This window comes from Molothrus aeneus, chromosome 1 (genome assembly GCF_037042795.1).
Source record: "Molothrus aeneus isolate 106 chromosome 1, BPBGC_Maene_1.0, whole genome shotgun sequence".
NCBI classification, from domain to species: Eukaryota; Metazoa; Chordata; class Aves; order Passeriformes; family Icteridae; genus Molothrus; species Molothrus aeneus.
Genome location: NC_089646.1, coordinates 146447977 through 146466709, shown reverse-complemented (window position 1 = coordinate 146466709; position 18733 = coordinate 146447977). Strand labels below are relative to the sequence as shown.

At 40.7% G+C, this 18733-nt stretch overlaps 1 protein-coding gene across 1 annotated transcript in view; it reads left to right on the top strand.

Annotated features, from left to right (window-relative positions):
- The first annotated feature begins 1495 nt into the window (after positions 1-1495).
- Positions 1496-18733, top strand: part of ZFAT (zinc finger and AT-hook domain containing) — a 77003-nt gene continuing 59765 nt past the window's right edge. The window contains exons 1-3 of the mRNA XM_066548437.1: positions 1496-1568; positions 10814-10984; positions 16622-16882. Of these exons, the coding sequence (XP_066404534.1) occupies positions 1550-1568; positions 10814-10984; positions 16622-16882 (451 nt within the window). The 5' untranslated portion in view covers positions 1496-1549. The remainder of the gene's footprint in view (positions 1569-10813; positions 10985-16621; positions 16883-18733) is intronic.

Genomic DNA, 18733 nt, shown 5'->3' with positions numbered 1-18733 from the left:
TGTCTGCAATATGTGTATGTAAAAAGTAAACCACGTGGCACATGGATGCTCAAGCAATGGTTCTATGTGAAGACAAGTGCTTTTCTTGGCAGGACAATCCACCCCACTTGCTGTAGTGAGGCTCAGTGACTCAAGGACCAGAGAATGTTCTTCCAATGCCAAGGTAAGGGTGAATATTATTCATGTCCAAAAAAGAGCTCAGTCCTTTCCTTTCATGGGCAGTATGTGCCTGAGCACAGCTGTGCTTTCATCTTTATTGTTCCTAGAAGCATGAAATGTTCTCCAGAAGATATGTGCAGTGGGTGGGAAGAGGGGCAGAAATGGGCACAAGGTAAAGAGGGCAGGTCAAGGCACCAGGCTAAAGATGGGTTCCCAATGTTGCTTCTCATGAGGTCAGAACACCCAGTGATGACTCTGCTATAATATTGCTCTGTTATTTGCATTTGGTCAGAGGAGACAAAAAAAATTTGTCTCCAACCACAGCCACTGGAAAGGTCTGATCTTTCCCTTCTGCATTCTGCTCGGGTCTCTGACATAAATTTAAAGAACATGTTTTCCTAAGAGTTGTCTCATCTAAGTCATTCTGAGTAAGAGAAGCATTAATGGGTTAAGTGTGGAGCAAAGCTCCATGTAAAGCTGGTGCAAGTTGTGACACCAGCAAGGAGAGGTGACTTTTACACACAAATGAGCCTGCTCTCTCACACCTGCCCATAAGCACCAAGGGTGTTTGTTCAGGCAGTCCTGCCAGAGTTACCTGTGGTGACACAGAGGACAAGGGACGCACACCCTGGTTCCCCATGATCTTAGCTCTTACCTCAGAAGGAAGGTTTAAATTAGGAAGAAATCCTTTACTCTGAGTGCGGCAAGACTGCAGATTTTTGAGTCAATTAGACTCAAGATTCACAGGGAAGCTGTGGATGTTCCCATTCCTGGAAGTGTTCAAGGCCAGGTGGGATGGGGCTCGGAACAACCTGGTTTAGAGAAAGGTTTGAATGAGATGGTATTTAGAGACTCTTCCACCCAGTCCATTCTATGAGCACCTCGTATGTGCTAAAGTACCAGGCTCATTAAAACACATTTTACCCACAGCTGGTGAATTTAAAAACCTTTGGCATCCCGAGGCTGTGTCAGCCTGAGCTGTGCAGCCCCGGCCTCCGGGGGTCCTGGGACGGGCGGGGGGTGCTCAGAGGGGCACGGGGAGACGACGGCAGGGTGTCGCGGCTGTCCTGGGTGTCTCCTGTCTCGGTGTCTCTGTCACGGTGTCCCCATATCCCCCGATCCTCCTCCCGCCGCTCCCTCAGCCCGCGGGCGGCGCCTCAGGGGACGCGGCCCCGCACGGCCGCCACTGCGCAGGCGCCGCCCCGCCCCGCGGAGCCGAGCCGAGGCGCCACTGCCGTGTCGGCCGCGGCAGATTCGCCATAAGGCGCCGCACGGGGACCCGATTTTTGGTGGTGGTTTTTTTTTTTTTCCTTTCCCTTTTCCCTCACTCTGTTTTCCAAGCGAGCCGCACTCGGCCCCCGGCGGGCTGTCCCACTGAGCCCCCGCGGCGATGGACGCGGCGGCTGCAGGTGAGCGGGGCCGGGCCGGGCGGGCGGGGGAGCGCGCATGGATCCCCGCGCGGCGGGTGGGGAGAAGTAGTTCCGGCGGTGGTGCGACCCGATCCTTCCGCACGACAAGTAGTTCCCCTAGTGGCGGCCGGCTCAGTGTCCATCGCCCCGCGCTGCCCGGCGGCCTAGGGGGCTGCGGGGGCTCCAGAAGCCGCCGGAGAGCTCGGGTAGCCCGAGCCTGGGAGTCCTGCTGTGCCCCGGCTGCCCGTCCTGAGGCCGCCGCTTAGCAGCGAGTCGGGAGCAGCTGGGAAGGAGCCCTGGAGCCTCTGCTGGTCCCGAATGGAAGCGTGGAGACCCCACATCAACCTCACAGGGTGTGAGGGGGCTGCAGAGAAGCCGGAGAGGGGATCTTTCTCAGGAACTGTAGTGATAGGACAGGGAGTAATGGGTACGAAATTAAAGGGGAATTTTAGTCTGGATATTAGGAAGAAATTCTTTACTGTGAGGGTAGTGAGACATTGGAACAGGGTGACAAGGAAAGTTGTGGCTGCCCCAAGCCTGGCAGTGTTCAAAGCCAGGCTGGATAAAGCCTTGAGCAATCTGGTCTAGTGGGAAGTGTCCCTGGCCATGGCAGGGAGGTTGGGACTGGATGATCTTTAAGGTCTGTTCCAACCCCTTTCCATGCTCTGATTCCATGATTCTGTGCTCACCGGGGTTTGAAACACTCCTGAGGTCCTCTGGCAGCCACTCTAAATGGTGTTAACAGCTCAAGGTTGAAGATGTGTTAAAGATGTTTCCACTGCTCTGTAATCTCAGGCCTTGGTGTGCCTTGTACTGGCCTGGCTTTCATTGGAGCAGTAACAGTACCTCCAAAGTTACAAAGTTACTCAGAGGGGGCAGCCCCAGGAGTGCTGTGTTTGTGCTTTCTGCCTTTCACAATTCCCGCGTGCCGTTGCAGTACGAGTTTGTGAAGTGATGTTGCAATAATTTAATGCCTCTTAATTACCCTGTATACTCAAACTTGGCTTCTGGTTGTCATTCCACAAGTTAATGTCTTAATTTTTAGGATCCTGAGTTATTTCTACCTGTCCCACAATGTCTTGTTGGATAGTTTACAGCTCAAACCACCAAAGGGGTAACAGCCATACTCTAAAACTCAGAAAGTTCAACTGCAACATGAAAAAGAACCTGTTTATGTTGAGGATGGCACTGGAACAGGTTGCCCAGGGAGGTCATGGGGTCGCCTTTTCTGGAGACATTTAACACCCACCTGGATACATTCCTGTGTCACCTGCTCTAGGTGATCCAGCTGTGGTGGGAGGGTTGAAATAGATGATCTCCAGAGGTCCCTTCCAACCCCGTCTATTCTGTGGTTCTGTGAAACAGGATTTTATGCCAAGGAGAATTGCACTATCAGGAGGATAACTGAGTAGCAGAATAGCTAACAGGTGCTGTGTTAATTATGGACTATTATTGAAACATTTCCAGACTGCTTTATATCCTGGGATCCAACTTTCAGTGAGAAATAATTCTCTTACTACTAGTGCTACTAATAAAGTCATATTTATTCAAGCACATTTGTCTTAATAAAAAGTGTTTTGAGTGTGGTTGAACCCAGAACTGTCATGAGTGTTCAGTATTTTTGATTTTGCTGCTGCTGAGGTATATCTGACCTCAGATGCTTTCCCATTATAGGCGCTTACAAAAATCTGGTTCAGAGTATTTCATATGGTGCGTCCTGAAGTTGATGACTGATCACACATTTTGTGCTTCTACTTTGAGGGGTTCTGGGTGGTTTTGCTGTCTGGTAGTGCTCCTCACACATTTTGATGTTGTGCATTAGTGTATTTCAGTGGAACCTTAAGCAGTGTTGTGTTTAGCCACATGAGGGAGATCTTAGAACATGAAAATAAAAATGTCTTGCTATAAAGGTATCTACTATGGCTTTTTTTTTTCTTAATGATGGAAATCTATCCTGTTTCTATGTTTGATAAAGTGATTATTCTAAACTGAAAATAATTTCCTAGTTATTTGAATATCCTATTAAATCTATGTTATAACCAAGTTATGAATTTTATATATTTTAACCAACAGAAATATGTGGAGACAGTTATCTTCTTTTAAAGAACTTTATTTAACTTTTTTCCCGGAGCATTTGTGAAGATGGTGTGTGTAATGCAGAAAAATACACATACTTTATTTTGCCATCATCAGTGGAACTCCAGGAGTTTCAAATGCAAGTTTCTTTTCACAAATACAGTATCAGCCTGGTTAAATGTGTTTGGTTTAGGTGAGAGTGGGCCTGGGTGAAACGTGGGGAGCTCAACAAGGCCAAGCTCCAGGTCCTGCACCTGGGTTGGGGCAGTCCCAAGCACAAACTGGGACAGGGAAGGGACTGGAGCAGCCCTGAGGAGGATTTTGGGGTGCTGGTGGGTGAGAGGCTGGACATGGCCCAGCCATGTGCTCTGGCAGCCCAGAAACCAAAAATGTCCTGGGCTGCACCCAGAGCAGGTGAAGGAGGGGATTGTGCCCCACTGCTCTGCCCTGGTGAGAGCCCCTGGCACTGCTGTGCCCACCTCTGGGACCCCAGACAGGGGAAGGAGGCTCTTTGAATGCTGGAAAGAATGAGCTACATTAAAAGTGTACCTCATGCAGTGTTCTTACTGCAATGTGCAAAACACAATGCCAGAAAGTACTGAATGATTTGGATATTAATTTTGTTTCACTCCTGACATTTCATGTCCCTAACAGCGCACAATGGATGTTTAAATAGGGAAGAGTAGGAATGGGGCAGGCACACAGTGATGCTTGTCCAGAATATGGACTTAGACCTTCTTACAGGCTTTGCTGAGCCCCAGCCAGTCTCTACCAACTTGGTGCTTCCTGGTCAGCTTGTAAGAATTCTGGACACTGAGTGGATGCGTGCCCACCCTGGAGATGCAGCAGCAGGGAGAGATCAGCTGCAAGGCAGGCAGTAGTTTCAGAAGAGTTACATCCTTCATAACACTTGGTTTTTTTCTTTATTTTACACTTAGCCTTTACTCCAGACTTCAGTTACATCCTTCCAGGCCAAAAAAAAAAAAAAAAACCCAACAAAAAAACCCTGATTTATTTAACTGCTCATTTATGGAACCGTGCTGTGTTGTTGATTTTCCTTATTTCTGTACCTTTTAAGGATGATGATGATTATTATTTCAGTAGAGGAACAATATCCACAGTTGTAAGCCCAGTATGGATCTCTGTTTTTAATAGGTCTTTGTATTATAGGACCATCTCTTTTATAGGTATGTCTGTTTTATCTCTAAGGTTTTGTTTCTGAGGAGTGCAGTTTTAGCCTTGTTTTGAGTCTGTCTTTAAAGTGTTTGCTATAATTGAGAGATCTTTCCCAGAAAACCTCTCCGAACCATTATAAAATGACAGCAAATTGAGAAAATTATTTTGCTATGGGCTCACCTTTTTTGAAGGGTCTTTTTCCTATACAGATTGCTTTTTATTGCACAGGCTCTTAGGCAGGCACAGGCTCTCAACCTGTTGAGGTTGAGATGTTTTTAAAATGTTGCTGCATTCTGCTTTTTATTTTTTAAGTTGCTAAAATTACCCTTAATGACCTGTCTCACTGGTTTTTTACCTTAAATTGGACACAATTTAAATCTTCTTTTGCTTTCCTCATTTTATGAAACTTCTATGAAGATGTTTTCTTCTACTGAAAGTTCATTTCACTGCTATTTAGCTGTGCTAGATTTTTCCTTCCCGTTTCTAAAACTTTCTTTGATGATTAGCATCAAATATGATGCTTTTAAATAGCCTTCATGTTGCTTTCAAGGATTTAACTTGTCTTGGAATTTTTAGTTCTTTTTGTGGTTTGTTTTGTTAAAGATGCTTTTTATCTTTATCTAGTTTGCATTGTTGAAGTGAAGCATAAACATTTGGTTCTTTATCACTCTTTTAAGAGGGCTTTTGAGCAGTACTTTAATCATGGTTATAGAGTAACTCTCAAATAATGTCACTTTGAAAAGGGTCCTGTGTTTTACTTCTGATAAAGTCAAGAACTGTTTCTCCTCATGTGGTTTCCCTGTCTGCTTGCTGGGTGAAACAGTCATTAATGGTGTCTAAAGGTTTAATCTTGGCATCCTATCCTGACCTGACATTTAACCACTCTGCATAAGGCTAATTAAAGCCTACAATGTATTGTTTCTGGCTTTGTAACCTCTTTTATCCCATCCAGTGTGCCACAGTCATTGGTACCCCTGTGGTCAAGGTTGTTGCTTATGTGTAGTCCTTACACTGTACTTTTTTGTGCACTGAATTTAAATTCCTCAGGTATTTTGCTACTTGTTAAAATAGCCTATTAGTCAGATTTGACCCTAAGCTGTTTCTAAAAGGCCCTTTTTAAAAAAAATAATGCATCCTACTTTGTCCTCAATATTTTGGTAGTGGTAATAACCCACTGGCATTACAACAGTGGGTATCAGAAACTTGTTTGAGTGCATGAATGTCAGTAATCCTTGTTTACAGGATGCCAGCATGCCAGGCATGCCAGCTCTGCCATTTTATTATTCTTCTTGCATTACCGTAGTAGCAGTTATGTTTGTTTTTTAAAAAGCAACTACAAAAACAAACCTAGTATGTAGGTTTGCTGTAAAGAACATACTAATTTCTATGTTGTCCTTCATTTTTTAGTAGTCTCTGATTTTTACTGCTGCAAAGTGAATCGCCTTCATCTTTGTAGTCTTTTACGCTTCTTAACTTACCCTTCAGTCTTAATTTAAAACCATTTTCATCCTTCCTTAAAGTTTTGCTTGGGTACACCTGATGCTCTTCCATTTTTATTTCTCAACTTGTAATTTCCTCTTAGTTAGATACGGAGAAAAACCAGCTTAGTTCTGCTCACAATGGCACCATGTTGAATTCATACCCCAGGCACCTTGACTAATGTGCTTTTGGTTTTCAGTCCTAGTATATTTGTATTATATAGATCATAGAATTACAGAGTGGTTTGGGTTGGAAGGGACCTTAAACATCACTCAAGTCCACCACCCTGCCATGGCCAGGGACACCTTCCACTATCCCAGATTGCTCAGGGCCCCATCCAGTCTGGCCTTGAGCTCTTCCAGGGATGGGGCATCCACAGCTTCTCTGGGCAACCTGTGCCAGTGCCTCACCACCCTCACAGGAAAGGTAGAAATTTTAAAATATATCATTTCTTAGTCATAAACATTCACAAAATTCAGTGTAATTTAGTCTTGTATGCAGTGTCTGAGAGCCTCTACAGATGTAGCTTATTGAGTAAACTTCGTTTATGGCCTGGCTAGGAAATATGGTGAATGTAAATGACTGGGTTTTCCATAAAACCATATTAAATGGGATTGATTTTAGCATCACCTTTTAGTTTTTGCAGGAATGCACCCTGTACTGACATTGCTGTAACAGTCTTCCTTAATGTTAAAATAAAGTTTGGGGCACTGAACTAATGATAATTAAATTGCCCTGATTTTAGTTAGCAGCTGAGAGCAAGAACAGTCATGGTCAGGGGCTCCTCTTCTTTGCTTGAATGCTTTCTGCATGGCTGGTTTTGTCTCACCAGTCATTTTGTGCTGGTGTATTAAGAAACTGTTGCTTACTGTTTAGAATTGCCCAAATTCAGATTAAAGCAGCCCTAAAATAGCTTTTGATTCTCCAGCTGCCACTTCCAGTATGGTTGATTTGTTAGTTTTGAGCACAGGGTTTGTGTGGTGCTGCTGTTCTAATGGTAGCAAATAGTTTGTTTTGTAGACTTTATATACTTCTTTTTTCTTTAACATTTACCAAGGATAATGCTTCTGATTCAGAGATGTGCTTTAATATTGGATATTAATTTATTGATGAATCAAAATAGAAAAAATAGCCAGAAACCAGCATTGATTTATCTAATTTTTTCTTTAAGAAATAAAATTACTTCATGCCAGCATCTTTATGAAAATAATGATTAAAATATTATGTGATCTAGAAAGTATATTTTAAGTAAAACAACAACAATGGCAGAAAAAAAAAACCCTACAAAAAACATGAAACCAACAAACAAGTATCCTGAAGGTGAAGCAATAAAATTCAGAAATACACTGTAACATGTTTGTGAAAATTTTGGATGTTTGAAATTGCTTTGAAAATGAAAAGCCTCTAACATGCTCAGAGGAGCAAGATCTGATAAGTAAAATATTTTACTTGTAATTGCAGAAAGTTCCTGTTGAGAATTTGATGGTGATGAGGCAATGAAGTTTGTTTCAGCTCTGTAGTAAGTTTAGAAAGAAATAAGTTATTAATCATATTCTGAACTTAATTGCTGCATATTTTAGGAAGGTTGACCAGATGCATAATTATTGATCCTATCAACTTTTTTACACAGGCCAACAAATACCCAGTGACTTAATTTTTTTAAATTTAATTGTGGAGTTCTAATTCCTTTTAACAGCTCCAGAACTTTAAAGACACTTAGAGAAGTTGTTGACTCTTGCCAGCTTTGAAAGGAAAGGTGAAAAGTTTTGGATCTTTCCAAGATAAGTGCTGCTTTCTTGCCCCTTTCCCCTTCCCCACTCCAACTTTAAAATACTGGTTTATGTTTGGTGAAGGGGATTGGGAATCAGGGAATCTGCTTCCTAGTCAGCAGCATGCTCTTTGTTTTTAGTAATGCATTTGTTAAACTCCCTTTGCTGTAGATATTCTTAGTGTGAAGAAAAAAACCCCCACTAATTAAGCAATATGCTGAGGGTTTTGAAAGAATTAGAAAAAAAAGGCTTTGCTTATGTTATAGCTCAATTTTCCACCTAGTCAATTAAGGAGAAAATTATTGGTATTATTTATTTCAGTGTATATTTAGCACAGTTTATAGGGGCAAACTGAAGATAATGAATTACCACAAACATGTTTAGTGAACAGAATGTCCCAGATTGGTTTTGGCTGAATTTCCTGATGTTTGTGTACCTGCATACTTGATTACTGTTCTTTTCTTTCTCTGCATGTTTAATTGCTGCCTAATTAATTGCTCACTTGATTTCCTACGTAATTAATTATTCACTAATTAGTCATTGATTCCATGCATAGTTAATTAACTTACTCCTGATTTGATTTTTACACTTAATTGACTATAACTCATTGCTTTATCGCTACACTGCCTAATTAGCAACTGCATAATCAATTATTGTTTGCTTATTCCATACTTGCTTAGTCTGGTGATCAGCAGAGTTTATCATCTGCTCTCTGACTGCCTTTTCCAGGCATTCTTCCTAAAATAATTTCTTTGCTCTGGTTTCCAACTCACCTCTGAGTAAAGCTCGTGCATCTTCTGTGTGTTCTCCTGGTGCTTCCTGCACCTTCAGTGACACTGAGTGTGCTCTGCCACCTGGGCTCTTCACTCCTGGCTTTGGGTGGCCTTGCTATTCAAACACTTCAAGCACCCACTCAGGCTTCTGGGCACTCTCCTTGCTCTTCTGCCCCTCCCCAAATCCTCACTGGGAGGAGTGAGAGATAAAGTGATGTGTGAGTACTGATTGTAGCTGTTCAAGGAGGAGACAAGAGACAAAACCCTGGGTTTGAACTTCTAGGGAAAACAGCCAGCAGGTCAGGAAGCAGAAACAGTGACAAATAAAACCTGAAAACGTAAATGTCAGCTAAATTGTAGGATTTCAATTGGTAAAATGTTTAGCTAAACGTTCATAGGTTTTACTTTGTGTTTGCATTTAAGGAGAAGAGTTGTTATCTGCTGGGTCAATAACAGGCTTCATGCCCTTAAAAAAAAACCAAAGAAACCTGACAAAACAATAATGCTAACTAGGGCAGAACTAGTTCAAAGGAACATTTCAACGTACTGCAATCAAAACAGAAATGTCTGTGTGCTCAAGACAGCAGAATGGCTGAGAAGGAGCCCATGGTTGATGGTGCCACACACTTACACAGCTGCTTGTGTGTAATAGGAGGATATCTTGAGCAACAGGAGCAGCACTGGAGTTGTTTCTTCAGAGATGTTGAGGAAGGGATGAAGGCACGGCCTGCCTGTTAGTTTTGAGCTGTGCTTTGGTTATGTTTCAAGGACCTGTAAGAGACACCTCTGCTGCTCTTAACTTTCAGGACACCTCAAATAAAGATTTGTTTTGAGTGTGGTGAACTATGTAATTTATGTGTCATGAAGGAGCTAGAATAAGGTTCAGTAGGGGAGTGCTTAGGATTGTTTTAAAAATAGGTCCCAAAATACAGCTTCCCTGTTCTCTTACCCCAGATTCATCCCAAAATTCACAAACTATCACTTTATTTCTGTACTTACTCAGTGATCTCTGGTTTGACTTGCACCTCGGAAGTGCTGCTTGTTCCAGTTTGGTTTTAGTGGATTTATGTCCCTAATTTTCCTTAAGGAGGTAGAGGGAGAGTAGCAATTGAAACCAGTCTATGGGACAGAGCTTCATACATGTAGCTGGAGAACAAGTGTGCTGTTAAAATTGGTTCCTGGTTGTTTTTTTTGTTTCATTGGAACCTGAAGGGAGTAGGGACTCTTCAAAAATCAACCATTAAACCAAAGACTGCTGTGTTAGAATACAGAAGTCCTCTGAACTTCTCTGGCTAAAATCTCTGGCTTTTTTAAATCTGGGATTATATTAATCCTTCTTTATTGTTATTTATTTTCTTGAGGCTTTGCTTTCACATCACACTTCAAGTACCTGTGAATTAAAAAAAAAATAAGCTTTACCTGAAAAGTTGTGTCAAATTTCTGTTTAATGCATTGACCAGGGGGCATTTTAATGACATTCTTCATTTGCTCCTGCTGCTTGGAAGCTTTTTAGGGCATTTTTTGGTTTTGTTTGTTTCTTTTTCTTAAATCAACAGGAACTTTTCATGGAATTTGATGAGGACGTCATACATATAATTTTACCATGTGTTTGGGAATATATAAAATTATAAGGATATTTGAGACTTGAAGGGGAAAAAGGTCTTAAATTATTCTTCTTCGTTTGTGTCATGTTAAAACATTTCTAAGATTTCAGCCAGAAGAAATTTTTTGCCCTATGAGGATCTAGCTAGGAGTTTACCCATTTCTTAAATAAATTCATTTGGGGATATATAATGATTGTGTTCATTTAGTGATAAAACATTTGTAATTTCACCTCATTGCTGCCTGTTTTGTGTCTTAAGTAAATTGTAGTTACTATGTTGACTGAGCCAAAATCCCCTGTAACTCATGGTAACATAGATAACTTGCATTTGAAAACACTAATTCCTTGTTTTTAAACTTGTTTTTTCAGGGATCAATTCCATCTTCATGTGTAAACTTTGTAACTTATTTTCACCAAATAAGTCTGAGCTGTTGTCTCATGTCTCTGAGAAACACACAGAAGAAGGGACCGGTGTGGATGACATCATTATTCCTCTCCAGCCTCTAACAGCATCCACAAACACAAGCAAAGATGGAGAAGGTACATTCAGAAATTGAGAGAAATGTAATTTTTGGTGTTATGTATTTTTTAATAAAACCTGTGGTGTGATGACTCTGCATTGTGTATAGAACAGTTGGTTTTTATAATAAGCACTGTGCAGCTGTCACCCCACATTTCATTCAGCACAGAATAGGTCACATGACAGATGTGGATAAACTCAACTTGTCTTAGGGAATGATGGCATTGGTTCATTAATTTTCAATGTGAACTGTAGCAAAGTTTGCTTCCTACAGCTTTAATTGGAGCTCTGTAGCAGCAGTGGGAAGATTGTCTAGCAGCAGTGAACAGCAATCAGGACACCATGGGTGGGGGTGTGTCTTGAGGCTTAGGTGTCCTTTTTGAGTTGTCTAACTTGTTTGTTGTGATTCAGGTAATGTTAATAGTTCTATTCCAAAAAGGAAGTGGCACAATTCATAATTTATAACTGTGTTTTGATGGTGATGCTGGTAAATAAAGCAATCAGAAGATGAATTAGTTACACATAAAAATTTTATTGTGCAATGGAAGAAGTTACATTCATTCCATTCTATTTTTAACTAATCATAATTTCCATCCTTTGGAATATTATTAATGGCTTCAAAATAATTCAGACTTTTTATCTTCTTTTATGCCCTTACTTAGTAATGGATTTATATTGCTGGCAAACCTCTTATTTAACACAATCACTAGAATTTTTCAATCATGAAAAATTCTGAATTTTAAAGCCTATGTGCTTTTGAATCAACTGCCCTCTAATATCATGCATTCAAGAATTTTTTGTTGTTGTTAACATATGTATGTGATGTTTCTTTGCTTATTTACCAGCAGTAATTCAGTAGTTATATTAACTTCATCAATTTAAGAACATATTTCTAATAATGGTCATTTAGTATTTCACTAGAGCTGCTGTCTCCTCAGGTGGCTGGTGAGGAAAAATCTCACCAGAGTATTATTTTACATAATTACCAGTGTATCAGAAGATGATGAATAAATTTCAAATCAGTTTTCAAAATGTCATTCTAATTTTATTTTAGTAGCACAGAATGAATTTCTTGGGCATGCAAAATCCGTTTTCCTTTCTCAAATCTTTGTTTCCTCTTATCCCTCCACTACATATGTTTTTGAGCACAGTGAGACTGGTACCTTGTAACATATTAATTTTAGTAAGAAAGCTCTTCTGTAAATTTCTCTTTGCATTTTTGTTAGGAGTATCTGCACTTTCTGTATTGTATGTGTTCAGCATGCATTGTACATTTTTGAGGATAGTTTGTAACAACCATTATGATCTGCAGCAACAGAAATTAGACATAATTAGCTTTTAAGAAAACTCTGCAAATCTTATGTAAAATATAACATTCTTAAGTTATATATTCATAATTTACCTTTCTCATTATTCTTGGTGAATAGTTTTATATATCTGATGGGCTCATACGGTGCCACTTTTTTCAGGTTAGGTAGCCCAGCTCTTTGACATCTGCTGTCAGTAAGAATGTCAAGGTAAATTATTTTTCCACAATTTTCAGGTCATATTCTAGGCATTCCTTAGAATTTTTCCTTTCCTATCAGACACATTGATTGAAGAAGATGGTTCTGAAGTCCCATTGATTTGTTTTCTGTGTTCTGTTTAAAAAAATACTGTAATCTACAGTTGAACATTGGATTGGAAAGAGTTCTTCTTTGAAAGCATCAATTATTCCCTCCTGCTATGGAATCTGCAGCAAATCAAACTTACAAAGTTTGTAGTATACAATTATTTGTCAGCGAACTAGTGTTTGCAGTAATTCAGTATTGTCACTGAAAGGAGAAGTAATTGGTGAATCACTAGTCTTAGAAATTACAGTGTTAGAAATTGCAACTTTTAGTACTTGGTGACTAATAGATGAACATCTTTTTGTCCTTTGAAAGTGCAATTTCTCTTCCAATTATGGGTAAATACTGTAGCTACCCCACAATTGGTATAGAAGAGTGAATGCTGAGTTGCTAATGGAGCTCTTTATTCTGCCTGAGTAATGAATTAATGATTTTATAAGTACTGGGGACAAGTAAAGTGCTAGGCATGACATATGTGTTTATTACTCTAGTGTTGTTTTATTTACGGTGCTCTCTGCTGAATTTTGTTTAGGCACACCACTTTCCCATCGTTAAGCCATGATCTATTTAGAGTTGATTTGTTCTAAATATTTTGGCACAATGATGTCAAAATTTTTTTATGAAGTGGGACCAAGGGTACCAGGGAGATGTTGCTGTTATACATCTATGCACAGGTCACATTTTGTCCAGCACTGGAATGTGCCATCTTTGTTTTGGGAAATGACAGGTAGTTGTAGTCAATCATACTCCAGTTTAGCCTAGGGCTTTTTATAATTCTTCACAATGATCTCCATTTCCTTCACAGTGCTTGTCAAAAATCAGCTTTCTTTTGCTTCTGCTTAGTCAGATTGGTGAGGATTTGTGGGACAGCATCAATGGCCCTGGTTTCCTCTATTCATACTGTTATTACCTGATGGGTTGTTGTTTGGTTTGGGCTGTATCTGGATTATGGGATGCATGTCTCTGTCTGTTATGAAACCTCAAAGAAAGTTACAGTCTGAGTATCATCATATCCTCCAAGGAGTGCAGCCTTTAAGGTAATTTAGAATCACGTGTGTGCATCAGCCTCATCCTTGCCTGACCACAGGATGCAGCCAGAGCCTGCATTCATTCACACCTGGGGACAGGAGGTGTTTAGGTGCTGTGGTACAAACACAGAACTGTAATAAAATAAGGCTGGGGATGAGATGAGATTTGTATGGGTGCATTTGTGTGACACTGTGTGCAGAAGAGTGTGAATATGTTGTGCTGTTGTAACTGATGAAATGTAAGCTTTTCATACTGACATTTGAGGAAGGATTCATATTGCATAATGTATCAACCTGTTAAAATATGGTCAGAAGGTTTAAGTGAAATTTGCACAAGCATTTTGTGACTTCTGACAAACTTTCTGTATTAAGTAGATTGATTTGGACAAGCTTATGTGAACAATTCCTTTGAAGGAACAGTATAAAAATAGACACATGGTTTATTTCATTACTCACTTTTTGAAGTGTCTTTTTTATGCCTTTGATTACATAATTATACAGCATAGCACAGAATGTCTTCCCTGGATATTGCCATTGCTCATCCAATAGCAGTCAGAATAAAGATTGGTTTCAGTCAGTCTATAATGACTGCAAAATCCCCAGAAACAACTAAGTTGTTCTTGAGGGAACAGGATCTTAATTCAGAATCTTTTTAATGACCAGTTTAAAACTTCTATTTATGACTAAGCATCCTTGAAATAAGTGTTAGGGGGTTTTATTATTTATTTAATATACTAACTTTATTTTTAGCAGTTAAATAGACTCTTTTTTTCTAACAAGCAATATTTGATTAACTTGGCTATGTACTGGCAGATGAATGACAATGTTCTGCTATTAAATTGCTGTATGCTGTTGATCTTATGTGGTTTGAGCTGGAATTTGTATACTGCAGTGTGAAGAGCTCACTGGGGGCAAGCTGGGTAGAGAGACAGCTGGAATTTGTGGTTATGTGCCTCATTAAAAAATTAATTCTGACATTGTTGACTCAAAGTAGCTTGAGATAAGTTCTGTCTTGGAAAAAGGAAACCAAGGAGCAAGGAAAAGAAATCACTGTGATAAACCTCAGAAGTTCTGGTGATGTTTCAGTTGCTCACATGAGCCCTCCTGTTCCTGTGTTTCTTGCTGCCTGCCTCTTGCCACCAAACCTTTTACATGGTTGAGAACTGCTGTAAATTCTCCTACTGCTGGACACATTTACAAACATTTCTAAAATTTGCACATTCTTTGTTTATTTGCCACCCCATTAGTAGTCACAGGAATAAGAATTGCTATTTTATATACCATAGCAGAGGTTCTCTCACCAGCCATCTAAAGGAGCACTTTTCATATTTCTACTTGCATGCAAGATTTTGTTTCAATTTCTGTTTTAATGTGAAAGTGCTGTTCTGTTTTTCATTAAATTTTCACTAAAACAGTCAGGAAGAAGCATCTCTTTGACCTGGTTTTTCTTATTTTCTTTTTGTTGGGTAATCTGATGATTGCATTGTAAAGGAATGAAAAGAATATCATGCACAGAGAATATGGTGCTTGCATTCTTTCTTCCAAGCCTTGGATTTAACTATTTTGTAGTAGTCTGACCAGCATCCACATGTGTATTTCTCATGCTGGAACTGTGATTCCTGCTAGCAAACTGTGACCTTTTGATGGGTTGATATAAAGATTATTGTTGTTTGGTTTATTTTAATTGTTTTTTAATTTCTTCAATTTAAATACTGATTGCTGTGATGGATGGATATCAAAATAGCATGAATGGTAACAAAGAGAAGTTTGGAGAGCACTGAAATCACCCCTTTCTTTTTGGCTGAAATTGACAGAACTACTTTTCCTAGAGTAGCATGAAAGTTCAGGACTGGTGGAGAGTTGCAAAAAGTTATGGGGAACAGTTGTTTTTTTTCTATTCATAGTAAGGTTTTTTGGCAGTTTTATTATGTTTATTTAAGCAGACAGGTATTCAGTCACTCCTGTAAGAAGACAGAATGCTTTCTTTTTCATCTGATAGTAATTACATGGTTAACTCAAAGCTGTGGTCTCTGAGTGTGGGGTTTTGTTTGCCTGGTATGTTTTAGGGAAATGCTGACTAGGTTATAAATAACATGATGCTACCTTCTTCTGTTCTTCTGCATCATCTCCCTTTAAGATTCCTTAAGTCATTTCTTTTTCTGTATCCTCTAAATCAACCAATTCAATAAGGTCTTTCAGCACCTGTGCTTGAAAAATTTTTGTAGTTTGGGTTTTTTTTAATATTCTCTCTTTTTGCGGTTTTTCAGACTAATACATTGTCAATCTCAATTTATCAGTGCAGCAGTGATGAGAAAAATCTTAAGCAGGAAATACAATTTAAGTTGTCATGCATTTCTGTGTACTTCATGTCATGGATTTCATCAATGTTTCCTCTACAGAAATATGGAAATGTAAAATTATATTGTATTTATTAGGAGCTGTGGATGACTTCCAATTTTAATTCAGGAAACAATTTTTTTGCATGACTTCTGGAATTTATTTGTGACCAATAATTTTTAGGCCAGCTTTTGACTAGAAAGTGCTGACAATCAAGAACCACAGAAAATATTAGGGAGTAATTGTTCACTATATTAAAAGGACAATGAGATTTTGGTTCTTAAACATACATTGTTTTTCTCTTATTGCATCTCAATACCTGGATATTTTATTTGAAAATGACTTAAATTAAAAGGCTTTTTGTAGTGTTGAAACACAGTAGAGCAATTTTGTAGTATACATGTGCTGATAGAGTGCTTGCAGTGTAATTAAGTAAAACTGTGGCACTTTGACATCTGCTGATCTCAATAACACAAATGTTATTGCTTTGCAGCTACCAGAAATGCCAGCAAATACCACTGCTGGAAAAAAGTTTGTGTGGTGCTAAGCTTTTTTAAAGCTTTTGGGATAACTCCCCTCAAATTTCATTCAAGGCACCTATTTTTCAAAGATCAGATGGGTATTTGCTAATTAGCCATGGAATTTAATTGTAGTTTAAGTAAACTTTAATATTCTTTTCTAGAGTTTCTCGTAGCGAAGAGGAAAAGGGGCAGACCAAAAGGGTCCACTAAGAAGTTTTGTGTGGATGAAGATGTGGCAGAAAACAATTCTGTTCCAAGCAAAGAGACTCCAGCTGGGACTGAGGAAGGCCCAGAACCCTCTGAAGTCTCACCAGGCAACCTGGAGTGCAGGAAATGCAATCGCAAATTCTCCAACACACGGCAGCTCACTAAACACATCTGCATTATTGTTCTGAATGAAGGAGAAGAAGAAGGAGATGGAGGTAAGAAAACATCCTGCAAAAATATCTGAAGCAGGTTGTGGGACAGTGTTTTCCCACCATGAGACATGGCTTGGGATCCCCAGTGCTGGCTTTGAATGGAGTGGAGTTGCCTGTTCGTTGTAACACAAAAAAGCAAAACTGAACTTAGACAAGGTATTTAAACTTCTTCTAAAGTGGTCAAAATGTTTATTACAGTAGTGATTGTCTTACAACTACCTGAAATTCCTGTTTTTCATAGCAACTGTTGTGTTTCTCACAAAGTAGAGTGCGGTTTCTCAGAAGTGGTATAGGCCATGCAGGTGAGTATCACACATAGGCGAGGAAGGATGAGCCTGTACAGGGGTTTCTGTCCTGTGTCTTTTTCAGACTTAGTGATTCTGTGATTACGTAAAAGGTTATGAGGAAAATTACAGAGACTATTCTAGAGAACCCTAGGCAGAGAACACACTGTTCTTGCCCATTCCATAGTGTTTTGAGTTACTGACTGTATTCACACACTTTCTTAGAGAAAAATAATGATGTACATGCTACTTTCATCTACACATTCATCTGAAAAGCTGTCTCAACCAGTTCATATAGTAAAGCCAGAAGTGAAAAGTTTTCCTGTGATGGGACAGTAACCAGTGGACAGCTGACGACTGAATTTCACACACAGATGAAGGTCATGGAGTGTTGTAGTGCGTTATAATACTTTGTAATATTTTGAAGTAGTTTTGTTTTGTATCCCCATATTTTTCCCAAATGGTTTATCCCAGACTGTACCCCTCTCCCTTTACCTGTGTTATCCCTCTCCCTGGATGAGATCACCCCCAATCCCCCACCCTGGCTCTCTGTCAATCACTCTGCATCCCATCCCCTCCATCCAGAAGCTTCGGTCCAGGTTGTCGAGTGATCAGCCAGGGGTCAGGCCCCCAAGCCTTGCCCCATACGCTGTCCTAAGTGTCCATCCCCCAGTACCCATCCCTTAGGGTCACTCATTGGTTGCTAAAATGTTCTCTACTTTCGGTTTCCACCTCCCTTTAAATGTGACCCTGGCACATCTCCCGGGGCTCTGGGCAGGAGGCCCCTGAGGTGCAGGAGCTCCTTTGGGATCCTAATAGAACCTTGGATTAACCCCTGCTAAGAGTCGGCCCTTTCTCTTCTACCGATGTCTCTGGTGTCTCTTGTGCTGCACAGGCGCCCAGCCCAGGTGCCCTCAGCACCCTCGGGGCACAGAGAGTGTCTCCCTGCTGTCAGCCCAGGTGCCCTCAGCACCCTCGGGGCACAGAGAGTGTCTCCCTGCTGTCAGCCCAGGTGCCCTCAGCACCCTCGGGGCACAGAGAGTGTCTCCCTGCTGTCAGCCCAGGTGCCCTCAGCACCCTCAGGGCACAGAGAGTGTCTCCCTGCTGTCAGCCCAGGTGCCCTCAGCACCCTCGGGGCACAGAGAGTGTCTCCCCCCAGCCCAGGTGCCCTCAGCACCCTCGGGGCACAGAGAGTGTCTCCCTGCTGTCAGCCCAGGTGCCCTCAGCACCCTCGGGGCACAGAGAGTGTCTCCCTGCTGTCAGCCCAGGTGCCCTCAGCACCCTCAGGGCACAGAGAGTGTCTCCCCGCTGCCGACTTGGGACTGGCCCAGGGTTCCTGAGAGGCTCGCAGAGGGACAGAGGCAGTGGAGTCCAACTGTTAACTCAGCATGACCATGTTCACCACTGAACCATGTCCCCAAGTGTCACATCCACAGACCTTGTGAACATTTCCCAGAATGCTGACTCCACTGCTTCCTTCCACTGCTTCCTCCACTGTTCTGATGTTTGATCACCTTTTCAATGAAGAAATTTTCCTAATATCTAATCTAAACTTCCTCTGGCACAACTT